General features: G+C 47.3%; 1 protein-coding gene across 1 annotated transcript in view; it reads right to left on the reverse strand.

The window, feature by feature from the left end:
- SLC44A1 (solute carrier family 44 member 1) overlaps positions 1-22056 on the reverse strand; it is a 297913-nt gene that overhangs the window by 21006 nt on the left and 254851 nt on the right. Inside the window, exons 12-13 of the mRNA XM_063914149.1 lie at positions 19230-19313; positions 11098-11235 (exon numbers count right to left, since the gene is read on the reverse strand). Coding sequence (XP_063770219.1) covers positions 11098-11235; positions 19230-19313 — 222 coding nt within the window. The remainder of the gene's footprint in view (positions 1-11097; positions 11236-19229; positions 19314-22056) is intronic.

Raw genomic sequence — 22056 nt, forward strand, 5'->3', positions numbered from 1 at the left:
CGCCGCTTTAAAAAAAAACCTCACAAAAACGCTCACTTTCTGATTCTCACACCCTATTATATTCCCCCCTATATATGATTCCTGCATCAGTTTTTTTCTAGTGTATTCTTCTGTATTTCTACCTGGATTGTTTTTAATCCCTAATTGCAGTTTCTCTCAAACACAGGTTGCATAAAAAAAAAAAAAAAAAAAAAGAGCTGAAAAGTTATATGTCGACAGAGGACTGGCATGACCCTATTCGCCTTTAAATTATCTTGTACTGGATTAAAGCCATTTTAAGTACTTTTCCAGTGAAAGATGGTATTGAGGAATTGGAAGCTACGTTCTGGGTGCATGATAACTGCATATTTGGGATTACAGGATGAAGGTTACATGTTTTCATAATTAATATTGGGTGTGGTCCAGTGGTCGAAGTTGAAATTTTGAAGTGGGGGTATGCAAAAGTCAAGGATGTAATTATGCGCGCTCCAGAAAAGGGGGCGTGGTAACCCAAAAGAGGACGTGTCACGTGTAGTAGAAACCCCTTATACTATCTAGTACTGGTGCCCCTTTCACTTTACAGCACACGATACGATCTGAAATTCACATTATAGCACACGGTACGAGCCGAAATTCACATTGTAGCACACTGAATGAACTGAAATTGTGACGACAGGGAGAGGGGGAGACAGAGTGACGACGGGGGGAGACAGAGCGACGACAGTGACGACAGGGAGAGCGACGACAGCGAGAGCGACGACAGCGAGAGCGACGACAGCGAGAGCGACGACAGCGAGAGCGACGACAGGGAGAGCGACGACAGGGAGAGCGACGACAGGGAGAGCGACGACAGGGAGAGCGACGACAGGGAGAGCGACGACAGGGAGAGCGACGACAGGGAGCGCGACGACAGGGAGAGCGACGACAGGGAGAGCGACGACAGGGAGAGCGACGACAGGGAGAGCGACGACAGGGAGAGCGACGACAGGGAGAGCGACGACAGGGAGAGGGACGACAGGGAGAGGGACGACAGGGAGAGCGACGACAGGGAGAGCGACGACAGGGAGAGCGACGACAGTGACGACAGGGAGAGCGACGACAGTGTAGTAGAACCCCTTATACTATCTAGTACTGGTGCCCCTTTCACTTTACAGCACTTGATACGATCTGAAATTCACATTATAGCACACAGTACGAGCCGAAATTCACATTGTAGCACACTGAATGAGCTGAAATTGTGACGACAGGGAGAGGGGGAGACAGAGTGACGACGGGGGGGGGGGACAGAGCGACGACAGTGACGACAGGGAGAGCGACGACAGTGACGACAGGGAGAGCGACGACAGGGAGAGCGACGACAGGGAGAGCGACGACAGCGACGACAGGGAGAGCGACGACAGGGAGAGCGACGACAGTGACGACAGGGAGAGCGACGACAGTGAAGACAGGGAGAGCGACGACAGGGAGAGAGGTGACAGCAGGGGAACATTACCTCATTTGTTGCTGGCAGCAGTGAGCGGTGGGCTGCTGGCGGCATCGGCCGGCTAGTGGCTGGTGCCAGGCGGCTGGTGAGTGGCATGCACGGGCGGCTGGCGGCGGTGAGCTACTACAGTGCCCTACACAGCCGCCGGCCGCCGCGCAGGGATGTGCAGCAGGATGGCCACTTCCCTCGCCTCCTGCTGCACTTTCATGGGCTCATTTCCGGGTCAGTGGAAGAAGTGGTGGTATACCATACCGCCCCACTTCGACCACTCGTGTGGTCCATTTGAAGATTATGGTTGTTACAAAAGTAAACATTTTAATCGGTTTATATAGGATAAGAAGGAACTAGTATGAATGGATGAGTCCTTTCATAGCTACAAAAGGGATGGTGCACTAAAGTAAAATACAATCGACCTGGCTCTAAGAAAGTCTGCATGAGACTTAGGAGAAGATGTATCTAACTTTTTAAATAGGACAGATAGAGAGGTTGTTCAAAGCCTCTGTCATAATGATCATTTTCTAGAATATATTAATAAATGATAGGTTGAAGCTGATTTGCTTCGACACTTCTACAGAACTGGCAACAGAGTTATGATTTGTGTGGTGTTCTAAAAAGAAGGAGTTAAAATTATGGGAAAATAATTTGTTAAATAATTATTTGACAAATAAAAGCCATAAGAGAGCCCTAATAATACAACAGTTCTCATGAATTTGAAAGAAATTGTTGTATGATCTCAAATTGGAACAAACAGTGGAGCTAGGCAAGCTAAATTGTAGCAATTCTGTTTACGAATATTCCCCTAAAAGAATGATTTTTGTATTACTGCTCTTACTAGAAACACCACTACTAGATTAAAGCACATACAATGTAGGATCATTAGACGCTCTGCCATAGTGCTTCTTTAGGCTCTAGCTCTCATTGGTTGGAGACACTGAGGGGGTTGGGTTCGTGTGGTCGCCGTTAGATGGCCATACAGACGCTGTTAGATGGACGGTGGGGTGGGGGCGAGCACAACGTAGCCCCTTGCGGGCTCGCCAAAGGTTCTATTACCACTCTATGGTTGTAGTGGACACTCATGAGTGGGAATAGTCCCTGTGGTTAGCATGCCGACCGAAGGGCTAATCAGCATTTCGGATCCCATCGCTGATATTGTGACCGGCGGACATAACTGCATCCCCATTGAGGTCCTAATCTGGTTCTCTACTACACACAGTATGAGAGATATTTCCCCCCCCACTCTTTTATTTGTATGTTCCCTTCCTCTGGTGTGCCTTCGTATTTTCAAAATCTGTAGGCATACCCATGTTCTACGATCTCTCTCTCTTTTTTTGTGTGCATAGGCGTGAGGGTATAATCATGTCTTATTCTTGCCACCTTTGCCTTCTCTTATAGCTAGTTTTATACAAATTTAATCTGTGTGCACTTTTACTACTCTCCAGAGCCATTTGGCATGCCTAGAGGCACAAGCAGCTTCTGCTGATTGAAATGATATGCAGCATGCCTATATTCTGTGTGTGACTGCGGCTGTATCTGCATATGAAATGCTATGCTAGAGTGTATTTCGGGAAATCACTGTAATGTAGAATTTCATTTGCAGATACAGCTACAGTCACACATAGAATATAGACATGCTGCATATCATTTTAATTAGCAGTATCTGCTTGTGCATCCTAGTCACATAGTAATGCAAATAAGACGCATTTTTGGCAAAAAAGAATTATCCGATGTTAGCATAGCTGGCCGATAGCTGCCAGCTGACTCATGCCAGGTATCTCCTACTGTATAGTGTACTGAGGCAAGGTGTATGAGGACACATCTGTATCCAAGTAGAGCACAGGTTCTCAAACTCTGTCCTCAGGACCCCACATGGTTCATGTTTTGCAGGTCACCTGTAGAGTTTTAAAATGTGGCAGTTGGTTATACACAGTGCACCTGCTGGGTGACATGGAAAATATGAACCATGTTGGGTCCTGAGGACCGAATTTGAGAACCACTGAAGTAGAGGCAGAGGTCAAAGTGTTAGCAGCCGTGTGAGTGCTGTGTGCGGGTGGGTTGGTTAAGCAATAGTGTTCGGCATATGTGTAAAGGGCATTATGTGTGTTGTGTGTATAAATGCATTAATAATGTGCGGCATATTTGTAAGGGACATTATGTGTATGAGGGTATTAATAAATGTTGGCATAATGTGTAAGGCACATTATGTTTATAAGAACATTAATAATGTGTGTCATATGTATGAGGGCATTACTGTGTGGTATCTGTAAAAATAAGATTTTACTCACCGGTAAATCTATTTCTCGTAGTCCGTAGTGGATGCTGGGGACTCCGTAAGGACCATGGGGATTAGCGGCTCCGCAGGAGACTGGGCACAACTAAAGAAAGCTTTAGGACTACCTGGTGTGCACTGGCTCCTCCCACTAAGACCCTCCTCCAGACCTCAGTTAGGATACTGTGCCCGGAAGAGCTGACACAATAAGGAAGGATTTTGAATCCCGGGTAAGACTCATACCAGCCACACCAATCACACCGTATAACTCGTGATACTATACCCAGTTAACAGTATGATAACAACTGAGCCTCTCAACAGATGGCTCAACAATAACCCTTTAGTTAGGCAATAACTATAAACAAGTATTGCAGACAATCCGCACTTGGGATGGGCGCCCAGCATCCACTACGGACTACGAGAAATAGATTTACCGGTGAGTAAAATCTTATTTTCTCTAACGTCCTAAGTGGATGCTGGGGACTCCGTAAGGACCATGGGGATTATACCAAAGCTCCCAAACGGGCGGGAGAGTGCGGATGACTCTGCAGCACCGAATGAGCAAACTCTAGGTCCTCCTCAGCCAGGGTATCAAACTTGTAGACTCTTGCAAGAGTGTTTGAACCCGACCAAGTAACAGCTCGGCAAATTTGTAAAGCCGAGACCCCTCGGGCAGCCGCCCAAGAAGAGCCCACTTTCCTCGTGGAATGGGCTTTCACAGATTTAGGGTGCGGCAGTCCAGCCGCAGAATGTGCAAGTTGAATCGTGCTACAGATCCAGCGAGCAATAGTCTGCTTAGAAGCGGGAGCACCCAGCTTGTTGGGTGCATACAGGACAGATAGCGAGTCAGTTTTCCTGACTCCAGCCGTCCTGGAAACATATACTTTCCAGGGCCCTGACTACGTCCAGAAACTTGGAATCCTCCAAGTCCCAAGTAGCCGCAAGCACCACAATAGGTTGGTTCACATGAAAAACTGCTACCACCTTAGGAAGGAATTGGGAACGAATCCTCAATTCCGCCTTATCCATATAAAATACAGATAAGGGCTTTTGACAAAGCCGCCAATTCTGATACACGCCTGGCCGACGCCAAGGCCCACAGCATGACCACTTTCCACGTGAGGTATTGTAGCTCCACGGATTTAAGTGGCTCAACTCAATGCGACTTCAGGAAATCCAACACTACGTTGAGATCCCACTGTGCCACTGGAGGCACAAAAGGGGGCTGACTATGCAGCACTCCCTTAACAAAAGTCTGAACTTCAGGCAGTGAAGCCAGTTCTATTTTGGAAGAAAATCGATAGAGCTGAAATCTGGACCTTAATGGAATCCAATTTTAGGCTCATAGTCACCTCTGATTTGTAGGAAGTGCAGAAATCGACCTAGCTGAAATTCCTCCTTTGGGGCCTTACTGGCCTCACAGCACGCAACATATTTCCGCCATATGCGGTGATAATGGTTTGCGTTCACTTCTTTCCTAGCTTTAAATAGCGTAGGGATAACTTCCTCCGGAATGCCCTTTTCCTTCAGGATCCGGCGTTCAACCGCCATGCCGTCAAACGCAGCCGCGGTAAGTCTTGGAACAGACAGGGCCCCTGCTGCAGCAGGTCCTGTCTGAGCGGCAGAGGCCATGGGTCCTCTGAGATCATTTCCTGGAGTTCAGGGTACCAAGCTCTTCTTGGCCACCCGAAACAATGAGTATAGTTCTTACTCCTCTCCTTCTTATTATTCTCATTACCCTGGGTATGAGAGGCAGAGAAGGGAACACATACACCGACTGGTACACCCACGGTGTTACCAGAGCGTCCACAGCTATCGCCTGAGGGTCCCTTGACCTGGCGCAATATCTTTGTAGCTTTTTGTTGAGGCGGGACGCCATCCTGTCCACCCTTGGCCTTTCCCCACGGTGTACAATCATTTGGAAGACTTCTGGATGAAGTCCCCACTCTCCCGGGTGGAGGTCGTGTCTGCTGAGAAAGTCTGCTTCTCAGTTGTCCACTCCGGGAATGAACACTGCGGACAGTGCTAACACATGATTTTCCGCCCATCGGAGAATCCTTGTGGCTTCTGCCATCGCCATCCTGCTTCTTGTGCCGCCCTGTCATTTACATGAGCGACCGCCGTGATGTTGTCTGACTGGATCAGCACCGGCCGGTGTTGAAGCAGGGGTCTAACCTGACTTAGGGCATTGTAAATGGCCCATAGTTCGAGAACATTTATGTGTAGGGAAGTCTCCTGACTTTTTCCAAAGACCTTGGAAGTTTCTTCCCTGTGTGACTGCCCCCCAGCCTTGAAGGCTGGCATCCGTGGTCACCAGGACCCAGTCATGTATGCCGAATCTGCGGCCCCCTAGAAGATGAGCACTCTGCAGTCACCACCACAGCGACACCCTGGCCCTTGGAGACGGGGTTATCCGCCGATGCATCTGAGGATGCGACCCGGACCACTTGTCCAACAGATCCCACTGGAAGATCCTTGCATGGGACTTGGCGAATGGAAATTCTTCGTAAGAAGCTACCATCTTTCCCAAGGCTCGCGTGCATTGATGCACCGATACCTGTATTTGTATTAGGAGGTCTCCGTCTAGAGACGCCAACTCCTTGGACTTCTCCTCCGGGATAAACTCTTTTTATCCTGTTCTGTGTCCAGAACCATAGCCAGGAACAGTAGACGCGTCGTAGGAACCAGCTGCGACTTTGGAATATTCAGAATCCAGCCGTGCTGTTGTAGCACTTCCCGAGATAGTGCTACTTCGACGAACAACTGCTCCCTGGACCTCGCCTGTATAAGGAGATCGTCCAAGTACGGGATAAGTACTTCGGCCATTACCTTGGTAAATACCCTCGTGCCGGGGACAGACCAACGGCAACGTCTGGAATTGGTAATGACAATCCTGTACCACAATTTTGAGGTACACCTGGTGAAGAGGGTAAATAGGGACATGCAGGTAAGTATCCTTGATGTCCAGTGATACCCTGAAATTTTCCAGGCTTGCAATAATTGCCCTGAGCGATTCCATTTTGAATTTGAACCTTCGTATATAAGTGTTCAAGGATTTAAATTTTAGAATGGGTCTCACCGAACGGTCTGGTTTCGGCACCACAATGATTTTGGAATAGTAACCCCGGCCTTGTTGAAGGAGGGGTACCTTGATTTCACCTGCTGGAAGTACAGCTTGTGAATTGCCGCCAGTACTACCTTTCTCCGAGGGCAGCAGGCAAGGCTGATGTGAGGCAACGGCGAGGGGGAGTCGTCTCGAACTCCAGCCTGTATCCCTGTGATACTACTTGCAGAACCTAGGGATCCACCTGTGGGCAAGCCCACTGGTCCCTGCAGTTCCCGAGACGCGCCCCCACCGCACCTGTCTCCACCTGTGGAGCCCCAGCGTCATGCGGTGGACTCAGAGGAAGCGAGGGAAGATATTTGATCCTGGGAACTGGCTGACTGGTGCAGCTTTTTCCTTCTTCCCTTGTCTCTGTGCAGAAAGGAAGCGCCTTAGACCCGCTTGCTTTTCTGAAGCCGAAAGGACTGTACCTGAAAATACGGTGCTTTCTTAGGCTTTTGTGAGGAAACCGGAGGTAAAAAATTTTCTTCCCAGCTGTTGCTGTGGATACGAGGTCCCAGAGACCATCCCCAAACAATTCCTCACCCTTATAAGGCAGAATCTCCATGTGCCTTTTAAAGGCAGCATCACCTGTCCACTGCCGGGTTTCTAATACCCTCCTGGCAGAATGGACATTGCATTAATTCTGGATGCCAGCCGGCAAATATCCCTCTGTGCATCCTTTATATATAAGACCACGTCTTAAATATGCTCAATGTTAGCAAAATATTATCCCTGTCTTAGTGTATTAATATTATCTGACAGGGTATCCAGGGCCGGTTCAAGGGCGCAGAGCGCCCCGGGCAGGAAATGGGGCGTGGCCTAATACAGGGGGCGTGGTAAATTACGCCCCCTGTACATTAAAAGCGCCGCTTGAATGCTGAGCGGTGCGCGATGACGTCATCGCGCACCGCACAGCAAAAGGTCCTCTCCACGAAGGGAAACTAGACGCTATGAGTCTAGTTCCCTTCGTAGAGAGGACCTTTGCTGTGCGGTGCGCGATGACGTCATCGCGCACCGCTCAGCAGTTACTCTCCAGGAAGGGAAACTAGACGCATAGCGTCTAGTTCCCTTCAGGAGGCAGACGGGGACGGGGACGGCAGCGGAGGCGGACATGGACACAGCGGGCAGCAGTGGCGGATCTTGCCACGGTGCGGCGCCCTCCGGATGGCGCCAGCGCACTCCGGAAGGCGGCGCCCCGGGCAAAAGTCCTGCTTGCCCGTGGCAAGATCCGCCACTGAGGGTATCAGACCACGCTGCAGCAGCACTATTTATGCTGAGGCAATTGCAGGTTTCAGTATATAACCTGCGTGTGTAAATACAGACTTCAGGATCGCCTCCTGCTTTTTATCAGCAGGTTCCTTCAAGGTGGCCGTATCCTAAGACGGCAGTGCCACCTTTTGACAAACGTGTGAGCGCCTTATCCACCCTAAGGGATATCTCCCAACGTGACCTATCCTCTGGCGGGAAAGGGTAACTTTTTAGAAATTACCAGTTCCTTATCGGGGGAAACCACGCTTCTTTACACACTTCATTCATTCATCTGATGGGGGAACAAAACACTGGCTGCTTTTTCTCCCCAAAAATAAAACCCCTTTTATGTGGTACTTGGGTTCATGTCAGAAAATGCGTAACACATTTTTCATTGCCGAGATCATGTAACGGATGTTCCTAGTGGATTGTGTATATGTCTCAACCTCGTCGCCACTGGAGTCAGACTCCGTGTCGACATCTGTGTCTGCCATCTGAGGTAACGGGCGTTGTTTGAGCCCCTGATGGCCTTTGAGACGCCTGGGCAGGCGCGGGCTGAGAAGCCGGCTGTCCCACAGCTGTTACGTCATCCAGCCTTTTATGTAAGGAGTTGACACTGTCGGTTAATACCTTCCACCTATCCATCCACTGTGGTGTCGGCCCCACAGGGGGCGACATCCCATTTATCGGCCTCTGCTCCGCCTCCACGTAACCTTCCTCATCCAACATGTCGACACAGCCGTACCGACACACCGCACACACACAGGGAATGCTCTGACTGAGGACAGGACCCCACAAAGTCCTTTGGGGAGACCGAGAGAGAGTATGCCAGCACACACCAGAGCGCTATATAATGCAGGGATTAACACTATAACTGAGTGATTTTTCCCCAAATAGCTGCTTGTATACATATATTGCGCCTAAATTTAGTGCCCCCCCTCTCTTTTTAACCCTTTGAGCCTGAAAACTACAGGGGAGAGCCTGGGGAGCTGTCTTCCAGCTGCACTGTGAAGAGAAAATGGCGCCAGTGTGCTGAGGGAGAAGCCCCGCCCCTTTTTCGGCGGACTTTCTCCCGCTTTTTCTGGAATACTGGCAGGGGTAATTTTACATCTATATAGCCTCTAGGACTATATATGATGTAGATTTGCCAGCCAAGGTGTCATATATTGCCCTCAGGGCGCCCCCCCCAGCGCCCATCAGTGACCAGAGTGTGAGGTGTACATGAGGAGCAATGGCGCACAGCTGCAGTGCTGTGCGCTACCTTGGTGAAGACCGAAGTCTTCTGCCGACGATTTTCCGGACTCTTCATGCTTTTGGCTCTGTAAGGGGGACGGCGGCGCGGCTCCGGGAACGAACACCAAGGTCGGGTCATGCGGTCGATCCCTCTGGAGCTAATGGTGTCCAGTAGCCTAAGAAGCCCAAACTACCACCTGTTAGGTAGGTTCGCTTCTTCTCCCCTTAGTCCCTCGCTGCAGTGAGTCTGTTGCCAGCAGATCTCACTGTAAAATAAAAAACCTAAATATACTTTCTTTCTAGGAGCTCAGGAGAGCCCCTAGTGTGCATCCAGCTCAGCCGGGCACAAGAATCTAACTGAGGTCTGGAGGAGGGTCTTAGTGGGAGGAGCCAGTGCACACCAGGTAGTCCTAAAGCTTTCTTTAGTTGTGCCCAGTCTCCTGCGGAGCCGCTAATCCCCATGGTCCTTACGGAGTCCCCAGCATCCACTTAGGACGTTAGAGAAAAGGGCATTACTAATGTGTGGCATTATGTGTATAAGGTGCTCTACTGTGTGTTGTTACATATATAAAGGGCACTACTGTGTCATCTAATGTGAATAAAGAGCAATATGGTGTGATGTAATGTGAATAAGGGGCACTACTGTGAGGAGTAATATATATAAGGTAAAGTGGTACTACTGTGTGATGTAATGTAATATAATATGAATAAAGTTCCACTACTGTGTGGCGTAATTTGAATTGGAGGGAATATTTTGTGGCCATGCCCCTTCCCAGCAAAAACATGCCCCTTTTTGGGCTGCACAGCGAATGTGCGCACTGTTCCTATTTAAAAGACAGGGGGTAGGAATACCAAAATGAGAACTGCTATGGGTGAGGGGTGATAGTGCTGGAAAAGGGGTGCAGGGTCAGAGGCAGAACTAGTGGTGGTACTAGGGGGTACCAGCCAAAATGTTGCCTAGGGCCAGCTCTGCTCTTCTCCATAGGAGTTCACATTTCTTGCCTAGCTGTGACTATGCTCTGTTCTTGCTGGTCACAGAGCCCAAACAACTGACAAACTAAATAGAATGTTTCACTTCCGTAACTATAGTCCAATAAGAGTTTCCTAGAATGGTTTCCTGGCTGTTATGTTTCCTCCAAATGTACAGCACATTAAATTTGAAAGAGAAACAGTGTAACAAGTGGGTTCACCTCATATGTCACAATGGAACAGATAAGGCACTTTCTTCCCTGTTCCAGGATAGGTTTCCAGGTGTGTGTAGGTGCAGTGTCCCACAGCTGACATAGTTCAATACAATTTAAATCATGAAGCACATACAAAGTAAATTTAAAATACTGCTAGTTCAAAAGCATAAATAAAACTTTGTACTTGCTTTACATAGTAATTGTAGCATGCTCTTAATCTCTAACTGCAGCAAACGCTTCCATGGAAATCCATAATAGTGTACCAAGTGTGAAATGCCATCGACACACAATGATGAAATGGACGCAAAGATTAAACTTGTCAGAAAGCATGTATATGCACAGGTGCATTACATTAATTTTTGTCTTACTAGCATTAAATAAGTGCTACCAGTATGTTGAATACTACTGTAAGCCCTCCGTCAATTATTTGGATAGAACACAAAATATGCAGACAAAACCAATTGTAGAGGCTCAGAGTAATCTAAAACAAATTCAGACAGATGTCTTTGTTAATCCTCTAATCTGTGTGCGATCAAGTTATGCTTCATTACATAAATTACAATAGTTAATATGTTAACAGACTTATATGAAGCCTTACCTTTCCGAGGAATAGTACAAAATCTCCCACTGTGTTGATGGCAGCAACTCTTAGAGCATTCTCCACTAAAATAACAAGGGCATCTTTTGCAGAAGTGCAGAAGTTAGTGCTGTTGATAGCAGTGGCTGTATATGCATTCTAGAGCAAGAAAAAGCAGAACAGAATGTCTACCTGGTATCACATAACATTTATACAACAGAATAAATTAAGAGTATTTAAGCACTGCATATATTAATAACAAAAAATCTGCTTCTGTGCTATCTGATCATCAAAAGTACCGTATATACTCGATTATAAGCCGACTTTTTCAGCACTTTTTTTGTGCTGAAAAAGCCACCTCGGCTTATAATCAAGTCAGCGTTAGGAGGGACACGGAGAGCGCAGCGCGCGGCTCTCCTGTGTCCCTCCTGGATCTCCGGCGGTGTGTGTGTTAATGGAAGTGCCTTGTGTCGTGCTGCCTCGGAGATAGCCACGGCCCTTACAGAATGCGCAGACTCCTTGTTTGGTGTTGGTCCCTGGCACTATGTATGTGCGCTGTAAATAGCAAGCAGAGAATCGGTGCGATGGATAGAAAAATTCATTTTCAAGTAAATCTGCAGAGCTCGAACTACGTCTAGTAGAGCTAGATCATCTCGGTTACAGAAAGTCGCCGAAGAAAAACTGGAAGGACTATTCCTGGTTAAGTGAAAGACCGAAACAACTTTCAGCTGTAACATAGGAACAGTACGGAGAAATGCTTTATCGTCATGGAAGAGGAGACAGGATAGCTTGCAAGAAAAAAAACTTTAAGATGGTAACACACTAGGCTGAGGCATTAGTCTGATGATATGCTGATTGAAAACAGGAGTCTGTTTGAGAGTTGATAGGACCAGATAAAGGGCCTAATTCAGATCTGATCGCAGCAGCAAATTTGTTAGCTAATGGGCAAAACCATGTGCACTGCAGGGGGGGGGGCAGCTATAACATGTGCAGAGAGAGAGAGATTTGGGTGGGGTGTGTTCAAATTGAAATCTAAATTGTAGTGTAAAAATAAAGCAGCCAGCATTTACTCCGCACAAAAACAATATAACCCACCCAAATCTATCTCTCTCTGCACATGTTATTTCTGCCCCCTCCCCTGCAGTGCACATGGTTTTGCCCATTAGCTAACAAATTTGCTGCTGCGATCAGGTCTGAATTACCCCCAAAGACCCCACGGTGCTGACAGCAGATGAAACGGTAGTGGAATATGCCCACACCCCATAAACAGGTACGGACCCCTAGAAGGGGGGCCAAATGCTGTTGGAAATAAACTGACAGGGCAGAAATCTTTACCTTTAAAGAGCAAAGTTTTAAATGGGCTTCCAAAACCCCTGTGGTGGAAGGCCAAAAATCAAACAAAAGGGGCAAAATTGGGATGTATTAACCTGATTTTGTTCACACCCCAAGATGTAGAGCGTCTATAATCTGTGGTAATTGTGTGACGAAACCAGATTCCAGACTTGCAGCATAATACGGACTGCATAGGTAGAAAAACCATCAGCTTCGAAAAGCTCAGTGTCAAAACCAGGCTGTTAAAACCTTGTAGCAGATCTGGATGATATGAAAGATGCCACTCGAGACCTGCCAAGAATTAAAAAATGACGGTGTACCCAGACTTGAGTTGCCAGTGTAGAGTAACTAGGATTACAATCTCATGTTGAACCCTGATTCGGGTGATTTCTGAAGGCAACATCGGGTTCAGTGGAGAAGTGTAATGGCAGTCACTGTTAAACCTCCCATGTCGCCCACTCGGGATACAGTTGTTATGTCGACAGTCATTAGGTCGACCACTGAAGGTCGACATGCATTAGGTCGACATGGTCAATAGGTCGACAGGTCAAAAGGTCGGCATGAGTTTTTCAACATTTTTTAAATTTTGGGGATTTTTCCATACTTGACGATCCACATGGACTACGATTGGGAACGGTAACCTGCGCCGAGCGAAGTGGTAGATGAGCGAGGCACCTTGCTCGAAGCATGGCGAGCGAAGTGAGCAATGCGAGGGGACACGGTGCACTAATTGGGGTTCCCTGTCACTTTACGAAGAAAACAACACCAAAAAAAGTCCAAAAACTCATGTCGACCTAGTACAGGTCAACCTAATGCCCATGTCGACCTAGTGCATGTCGGCCTAATTGCCCATGTCGACCTTCAGTGGTCGACCTAATGACTGTCAACCTAAGTTGAGTCGACCCAATGACCCGTACAAGCCCACTCTATGAAAGGAGCTAGTGTATAACTGATAACGAGGGAGGAAATACTGTGCTTGAAAGGAGGTACCACCAAATCCATCCAGTGTGCTTTGGAAGAATCACAGTACTATTTTACAAGATGGGATGCCTACTTGCCTAGAGCCTAAGACCCTCTAGGTTGTACTATGGTTGATGTAGCATCCTTAGATGCTTGTGCGTGACTGAGCATACCTGACACTTGACAAAAAGCCTCCGAGTTAGCCACTCTATACATACATACAAACAAACATGTGAAAGTAACAGTGAAACAAACTGAAAAACAAGCATAGGTGAGTGTGAACTACGGCATACATAGTGCACATGGACACACATAGGCAAGTGACCTGCAATATATATTATGAAACACACATAGGTGAGTGTGAAACATAGCAATTTATAGCATACATAGGTACGCATAGGCAAGAGTAACAAAGCAGAATATATATTAAAAACCCCACATAGGAGACACCCCAATAGGTGAGAGTGACACAGCAATATATACTGATAAACATATATAGGGGAGTGTGAGACGCAGCAATACCTATAGCGTACATAGATGCGTATAAGTGAGAGTGACACAGCCCCATATACTGATGAACACTCTTAAGTGAGCGTTAGACACAGCAATTTATAACATACATAAATATGCATAGGTAACAGTGACACATTAATATATACTGATAAATGCCCACAGGTGAGCATAAGATATAGCAATATATAGCATAAATATGCATATCTGAGAGTGACACATGAATATATACTGATAAACACGCATAGGTGAGTGCGAGATATAGCAATATACAGCGTACATATATATGCGTGAGAGTGGCCTAGCAATGTACACTGATAACTACACATAGTTAAGTATGAGACATAGCAATAAACAGCGTACATAAGATACGCACAGGTATGAGTGGGATGCGGTTACGTTACCGGTGCCTGGTATCCCGGCGGTCACCATGTCGATGGCAGGAACCTGAACGCTAAAAATAGAACCTGGGGAGAGCGCAGCGAGCCCGCAAGGAGCTTTGTTGCGCTCGCAATCCCCCCACCCCCACTGGCATTCTGCTGCCGGGATCTCGGTGTCGGTATGCTGACCGATGAGATCCCAGCAGCAGGCATAACATACCCAACCCGTAAGTGTGAAACAGCAATATATGCAACAAAATATAGCATACAAAAATGTGCACAGATGAGAGTGACACCACAATACATACTGATAAACACACAAAGGCAATATACTGTATAGTGTACAGGGATTTGCATAGGTGCGAGTAACACCGCAATATTATACAAATACACACAGGTTGACACAGAGCTACTAAAGAAAATAAGATTTTAAAGCTACTGGTAAATCTTTTTCTCCTAGTCCGTAGAGGATGCTGGGGACTCCGTAAGGACCATGGGGTATAGACGGGCTACGCAGGAGACATGGGAACTATGAAGAATTTTAGAATGGGTGTGCACTGGCTCCTCCCTCTATGCCCCTCCTCCAGACCTCAGTGAGAGAAACTGTGCCCAGAGGAGATGGACAATACGAGGAAAGGATTTTGTTAATCTAAGGGCAAGATTCATACCAGCCCACACCATCCACACCGTATAACCTGGAATATACGCAACCAGTAAACAGTATGAACAAAACAGCATCAGCTAAAGACTGATCTCAACTGTAACATAACCCTTATGTAAGCAACAACTATATACAAGCCTTGCAGATTTTGTCAGCACTGGGACGGGCGCCCAGCATCCTCTACGGACTAGGAGAAAGATTTACCGGTAGCTTTAAAATCTTATTTTCTCTTACGTCCTAGAGGATGCTGGGGACTCCGTAAGGACCATGGGGTTTATACCAAAGCTCCAGACCGGGCGGGAGACTGCGGACGACTCTGCAACACCGACTGAGCAAACGCAAGGTCCTCATCAGCCAGGGTATCAAACTTATAGAACTTTGCAAAAGTGTTTGAACCCGACCAGGTAGCTGCTCGGCAAAGCTGTAAAGCCGAGACGCCTCGGGCAGCCGCCCAAGAATAGCCCACCTTCCTAGTGGAATGGGCCTTTACCGAATTTGGTAACGGCAATCCTGCCGTACAATGAGCCTGCTGAATCGTGTTACAGATCCAGCGAGCAATAGTCTGCTTCAAAGCAGGAGCGCCAACTTTGCTGGCTGCATACAGGACAAACAGTGCTTCTTTTTTCCTAACCCGAGCCGTCTTGGCTACATAGATTTTTAAGGCCCTGACTACATCCAAGGACGTGGAATCCTCCAAGTCATCTGTAGCCACAGGCACCACAATAGGTTGGTTCATATGAAATGAAGAAACCACCTTAGGCAAAAATTGAGGACGAGTCCTCAACTCTGCCCTATCCACATGGAAAATCAAATAGGGGCTCTTGTGAGACAAGGCCGCCAATTCAGACACCCGCCTTGCCGATGCCAAGGCCAACAACATGACCACCTTCCAAGTGAGAAATTTTAATTCAACCGTTTGAAGCGGTTCAAACCAGTGAGACTTCAGGAACCGTAACACCACGTTAAGGTCCCATGGTGCCACAAAAGGAGGCTGGATGTGCAGCACTCCCTTTACAAATGTCTGGACTTCCGGGAGAGAAGCCAATTCCTTCTGAAAGAAAATAGACAGGGCCGAAATCTGTACCTTAATGGAGCCTAATTTTAGGCCCATATCCACTCCTGTCTGTAGAAAGTGGAGAACACGGCCCAGATGGAAATCTTCCGTAGGAGCCTTCATGGCTTCACACCAAGATGCATACTTCCTCCAGATACGGTGATAATGTTTCGCCGTCACCTCCTTCCTAGCCTTTATCAGAGTAGGGATGACCTCCTCCGGAATACCTTTTCCAGCTAGGATTCGGCGTTCAACCGTCATGCCGTCAAACGTAACCGCGGTAAGTCTTGGAACACGCAGGGCCCCTGTTGCAACAGGTCCTCCCTGAGAGGAAGAGGCCACGGATCTTCTGTGAGCATCTCCTGAAGATCTGAATAACAGGCCCTTCGAGGCCAATCTGGGACAATGAGTATTGTCTGTACTCTTTTTCTTCTTATGATTCTCAATATTTTTGAGATGAGAGGAAGAGGAGGGAACACATAGACTGACTGAAACACCCATGGTGTCACCAGGGCATCCACCGCTACTGCCTGAGGGTCCCTTGACCTGGCACAATACCTCCGAAGCTTCTTGTTGAGGCGTGATGCCATCATGTCTATTTGAGGAAGTCCCCAATGACTTATCTCTGCAAAGACTTCTTGCTGAAGTCCTCACTCTCCTGGATGGAGATCGTGTCTGCTGAGGAAGTCTGCTTCCCAGTTGTCCACTCCCGGAATGAATACCGCTGACAGAGCGTTTACGTGATTTTCCGCCCAGCGCAGAATCCTGGTGGCTTCCGCCATTGCCACTCTGCTCCTTGTCCCGTCTTGGCGGTTTGCATGAGCCACGGCTGTGACGTTGTCTGATTGAATAAGAACCGGTAGGTCGCAAAGAAGATTCTCCGCTTGTCGTAGGCCGTTGTATATGGCCCTTAATTCCAGTACGTTGATGTGTAGACAAGCCTCCTGGCTTGACCACAGTCCCTGAAAATTCCTTCCTTGTGTGACTGCTCCGCATCCTCGGAGGCTCGCGTCCGTGGTTATCAGAACCCAGTCTTGAATGCCGAATCTGGGACCCTCTAGAAGGCGAGCACTCTGCAGCCACCACAGGGAGACACCCTGGCCCTGGGGGACAGGCTTATCTTCTGATGTATTTGTAGATGGGACCCCGACCACTTGTCCAGAAGGACCCACTGAAATGTCCTCGCATGAAACCTGCCGAAGGGGATGGCCTCGTAGGCTGCCACCATTTTTCCCAGAACTCGAGTGCATTGATGAACCGACACTCTTTTTGGTTTTAGCAGGTCTCAGACCATGTTCTGGAGGTCCTGGGCTTTTTCCATTGGGAGAAAAACCCTCTTCTGTTCCGTGTCCAGAATCATGCCTAGGAATGATAGCCGCGTCGTTGGAATCAATTGCGACTTTGGCAGATTTAGAATCCAACCGTGCTGTTGTAGTACTCTCAGGGAGAGTGACACGCTTTTCAGCAATTGATCTCTCGATCTCGCTTTTATCAGGAGATCGTCCAAGTACGGGATAATTGTGACTCCCTGCCGTGGAAAGCCCAAACGGCAACGTCTGAAACTGGTAATGACAGTCCTGTACAGCGAATCTCAGGTACGCCTGATGAGGAGGATATATGGGGACATGAAGGTATGCATCCTTTATGTCGAGTGACACCATAACTTTCCCCCCCCCTTCCAGACTGGAGATCGCAGCCCGGAGCGATTTTTCAAGTACAGGTTTAGGGATTTTAAATTTAAAATGGGTCTGACCGAGCCATCCGGCTTCGGGACCACGAACAGGGCGCCCTGCACCCATCAGTGCCTGCTAGTGTGTGTTGTGTGTGGGAGCAATGGCGTGCAGCGTTACCGCTGCGTGCCTACCTCAGGGAAGATCTGAAGTCTTCTGCCACCTAAGAAGTCTTCTTTCTTCTTATACTCACACTGGCTTCTATCTTCCGGCTCTGTGAGGAAGACGGCGGCGCGGCTCTGGGACGAACGGCGAGGGGAGACCTGCGTTCCGACTCCCTCTGGAGCTAATGGTGTCTAGTAGCCTAAGAAGCAGAGCCTATCACTTAAGTAGGTCTGCTTCTCTCTCCTCAGTCCCACGATGCAGGGAGCCTGTTGCCAGCAGTGCTCCCTGAAAATAAAAAACCTAACAAAATTCTTTTTCAGAGAAACTCAGGAGAGCTCCCCTGTAATGCACACAATCTCCTCTGTGGCACAGGATTTAACTGAGGTCTGGAGGAGGGGCAAAGAGGGAGGAGCCAGTGCACACCCATTCTAAAATTCTTTATAGTGCCCATGTCTCCTGCGGAGCCTGTCTATACCCCATGGTCCTTACGGAGTCCCTAGCATCCTCTAGGACGTAAGAGAAATGTACTTAGCTGCCAGGAGAGGCAACTTGGGAGGTTAGAAAACCTGCACCAGCTTGAAATCACAGCTTGCATGGACAGGGGCTCCAGAAGCTGCAGCCAAGCTGTAGAAGTGCAGGAAATGCAGTAGTCTGTACAGAGTGATCGCATTGTAGAGTCCCTGCTACTGTTAGAAGAACTCAGAGACTGCACCACTGCCTGAGGGGGAGTGCAGCGTTGGAAGTTACGACCCATGTAATCTCCACTCTGTCCGGACTCCGTTAACTTCCCATGTGGGGGAAAGCGCTGGTTTAGCCCGCTGTGCACGGGAAGCCTGAAGCGTACAAATTCTGCCTTTATGAGTGGGAAGGGAGCCACCCCAAAAAAATGTCTGCCACATCCAGGACTGCTCGGCTGCTGCTACACCGTCTAAAAAGGTGAGAGCATGCACGGCCCAGGCGCGGCCTCTTAGTGGAGACTGGAGTGCTGTAGGGGGTTCCTGCCAGCACACACCCCTGCCCGCCGCAGCTGCTGCGTGGCAAGCCCATGAAAGCTCCCTGCAGTCGCATGTACACAGACTGTGCGCTGCTACTAGCAGTACAATGTACCTAACTATAAATAAACACAAAACCTACGCAAAGTTAGGGCTAAATAGAGCTACACAGCAGCCCCTGAAAACATGCCCTACACAATGAGACACATAAAGGGGTTGCAGTGGGGAGGAGCTTAAAATGTAAAGCTAGTTTAGTTTAATAGGCTACTCCTCCTGCCAATCTGCAACCCTATGGACCAGTGTTCCCCAGCCTTGCTGAAAGAGAAAAAGCTATTCTTCTTATGTTAATAAAAAAAAAAATAATGTCTAAAAAAATGAAATCAAGTTATTAATCTGCACATGAAGTAATTAAGACAATCATTCTCTCACCTGATTTAAATATGTGAGGCACTTTTCTAGACACCAGAGACAACAGATGCAGGATTTCAACATACAGCGGGCACAGGCATTTTCCTATAGGTGAAAATTAAAAAGAGGTGAGCTAACGTTTATAGTAGAAATTGAATGTGATTTATCTTGTTTATCCCTTTATTAGTCACCCACACAGCATTGCGTGTTTTGCAATAATAGCAAACTTACATCGATCCGAAACAGAAGGTTTGATATGTTTTGTCCAAAATGCAACAAATGAGCCGAGGAAACCGGTTGACTTGCTGACATTCAGAAGACTGACAACCAAGTTGACCTAAATGCTTGCTTACACAATAATTATTGGCCTTCTGACTGTTGATACTCAGAACATGTCAACATTATGGTGTCAAGCTTCTGAACATCGATAAGACATACCACACCCATGAACCGATATGCACCGAATACATTTCTTTCTTTTTTTTTTCTTAAATAACTGAGCTGCACCTCAAGTTACTGAACGGATTTCTGAAAGTGCCAATCCCTTCTTTGGTACAGTTAAGGCTCCCCATGCACTAGTGCGATATGGCTACTTTTCATCTGATTCCGAGCTTTTGGATTGAGGGATCAGATGAAGTGTGTCACATTGCATGTTATTTTCCTCCGATTCCGATCTGAGGCGCGTTCCCATGCTCCTCGGATCAGAGTCACAGATCACCATGGCTGCCACAAGGAATTGTCTGATCCTGCAGCCAAGACTGGGATCGAATACGATACAACGTATGCAAAAGGACCGCACAACATGTATCGTATGCAGTCCAGCCGCCTGGGAGCTGCCGTATAAGTTGGCGGGGTATTGCATGCGATACCTCACACTAGTGGATGGCGGCCTTCACACTTTGTAACTTGTTCTAACTGAAACAAAGTACAAACACGCATCCTCACTTTGTAGTTTAGAGTCTTACCCATTCGATCCGCCAGACACTTTCTTTGTGGCAGCTTGCTGTTCTGGCTTTATTTGATAACATACGACTTTGCAGAAAATTGAAATATGCTGTTCAACTCATTATCAGCTTTCACAATAATATTGCAAATTGAAGTTCAGGATTGGCTGCGAAATGCGCCACGTGTGTCTCCTAGTCACCACCAAACTCGCTGGATGGACGTTACTTATGCCTGAACCATCACTGGACTTCAATTTGCACTATTATTGCTGGACATTCTTCTATTTTATCAATGGATTGGACTCCACATAAAGGACACCGTAACCCTGGTGAGGACCCTACGATTTGAATTTTCAAGCATATGGGACTATTTCCTCCAACGGTGAACAAGTGGTAATTACCTTTCCTTGGACTGTGCTGCCAGTCCTAAGAAGTATTCAGTGTCCACTTATATCTGTTCTAAGCCCAGTGTTAATGAATAGGAACAGGCAAGGCCCATTATGATTACCAACATATAGTGATCAGGAGTATTCTCATACTTTATGTTTTTTAATTATGCATTGTTTTTATACCTATCTGTGTATTAAATTGATGAATTTATTAATGACAATCCATCTGGTTCAATTAGTCAGCGCTACCTGCTTTTCTTTTTATTGATATGTATATGGTCTTTAGGTTTGACTAACCTAACTTTGGCAGCAGCTTATTAGAAAAACACACCATATTCAGAGCCCGATTCCAATTCGTTGGTTTACCCTTTCTTTTGCTAGAAATCAGTGAAGGTAGCTCAACTGTTTTTCCACTAGGAAGGAAATACCTCGCTATGTTCTCCTTAATGTGGATACATTGCTTTACTCCCCAACATACTATGGGGTATATTCAATTAAGGTTGAAACTGGCGTCTTGTCAAAAAGACGGCAGTTTTCGACTTTTTCAGGTCGGAAGGGGTTCCGACCTATTCAGTCCCCAGCTTTTTTATTCGACAAGTCGGGGAATTCAACTTGTCGAATAGTACGTGAATCGGTGGTATAGCTGCTTCTGAGGGAAACGGGCCCAAATCCGATAGGTTTTGGCCCCGTTTCTGCCCATCTCAGTCCGACTTAAAAAAAAGTCGGACTGAGATGAGGGACCTGCGAGGAGGAGAGGGGGGGAGAGCTGCGGGCAGACGGAGGACAGCAGCGCTATAGAACAGCGCTGCAGGAGGATGTGGCACAGCCGTTGCTCACTGCAGTGTCCACCGGCTCCAGCAAGTGAGGTCACGCTTGCTGGAGCCGGGTGGACCCTGCCGTGAGGTCTGGTGGCTGTGCCACATCCTCCTGCAGCGCTGCTGTCCCCCATCTGCCCGCGGTTGTTCCCCATCTCCCCGCTGGTCTCCCCCCTCTCCGGACCCTCATCTCAATTCGACTTTTTTAAAGTCGAATTGAGATGGGCGTTGAATAGCCCTTGTCGGATCCATTCCGACAAATGCATGTCGGAATGGATCCGACCTCAATTGAATATACCCCTATAGGATTCATCTTATAGCAGCAGAGAAATAGCTCAAAATAATACAACAACTGGAAAAACCTTTCCCCCAGATATTACATTTTGTATACAAATGACATGTTTAAGCTCTAGTCAATGTGCCAGCATGGTTTAGCACTCTGGCTTGTGACAAGCCGAGACTTTTATGTATGTGTCTCATAGCTTTTTATTTTCCCCCATTATAAGGAAATCAGGCTTTAGGGAAACTACAATGACGGAAAAGGAAGCAATATACGATTTTACCCTTTGAAAATCATTAATTCTTGACTGCAAAAGTTCTAAACAAAAAATTGTGATACCAGACAAGCATCATTATATAATTAGTACATTGTAATGAGACTGCAACAGAGAACGCATTCATCATAGTTAAATCAGTACCA

The sequence above is a fragment of the Pseudophryne corroboree genome, chromosome 1 (assembly GCF_028390025.1).
Source record: "Pseudophryne corroboree isolate aPseCor3 chromosome 1, aPseCor3.hap2, whole genome shotgun sequence".
In the NCBI taxonomy this organism is placed as follows: domain Eukaryota; kingdom Metazoa; phylum Chordata; class Amphibia; order Anura; family Myobatrachidae; genus Pseudophryne; species Pseudophryne corroboree.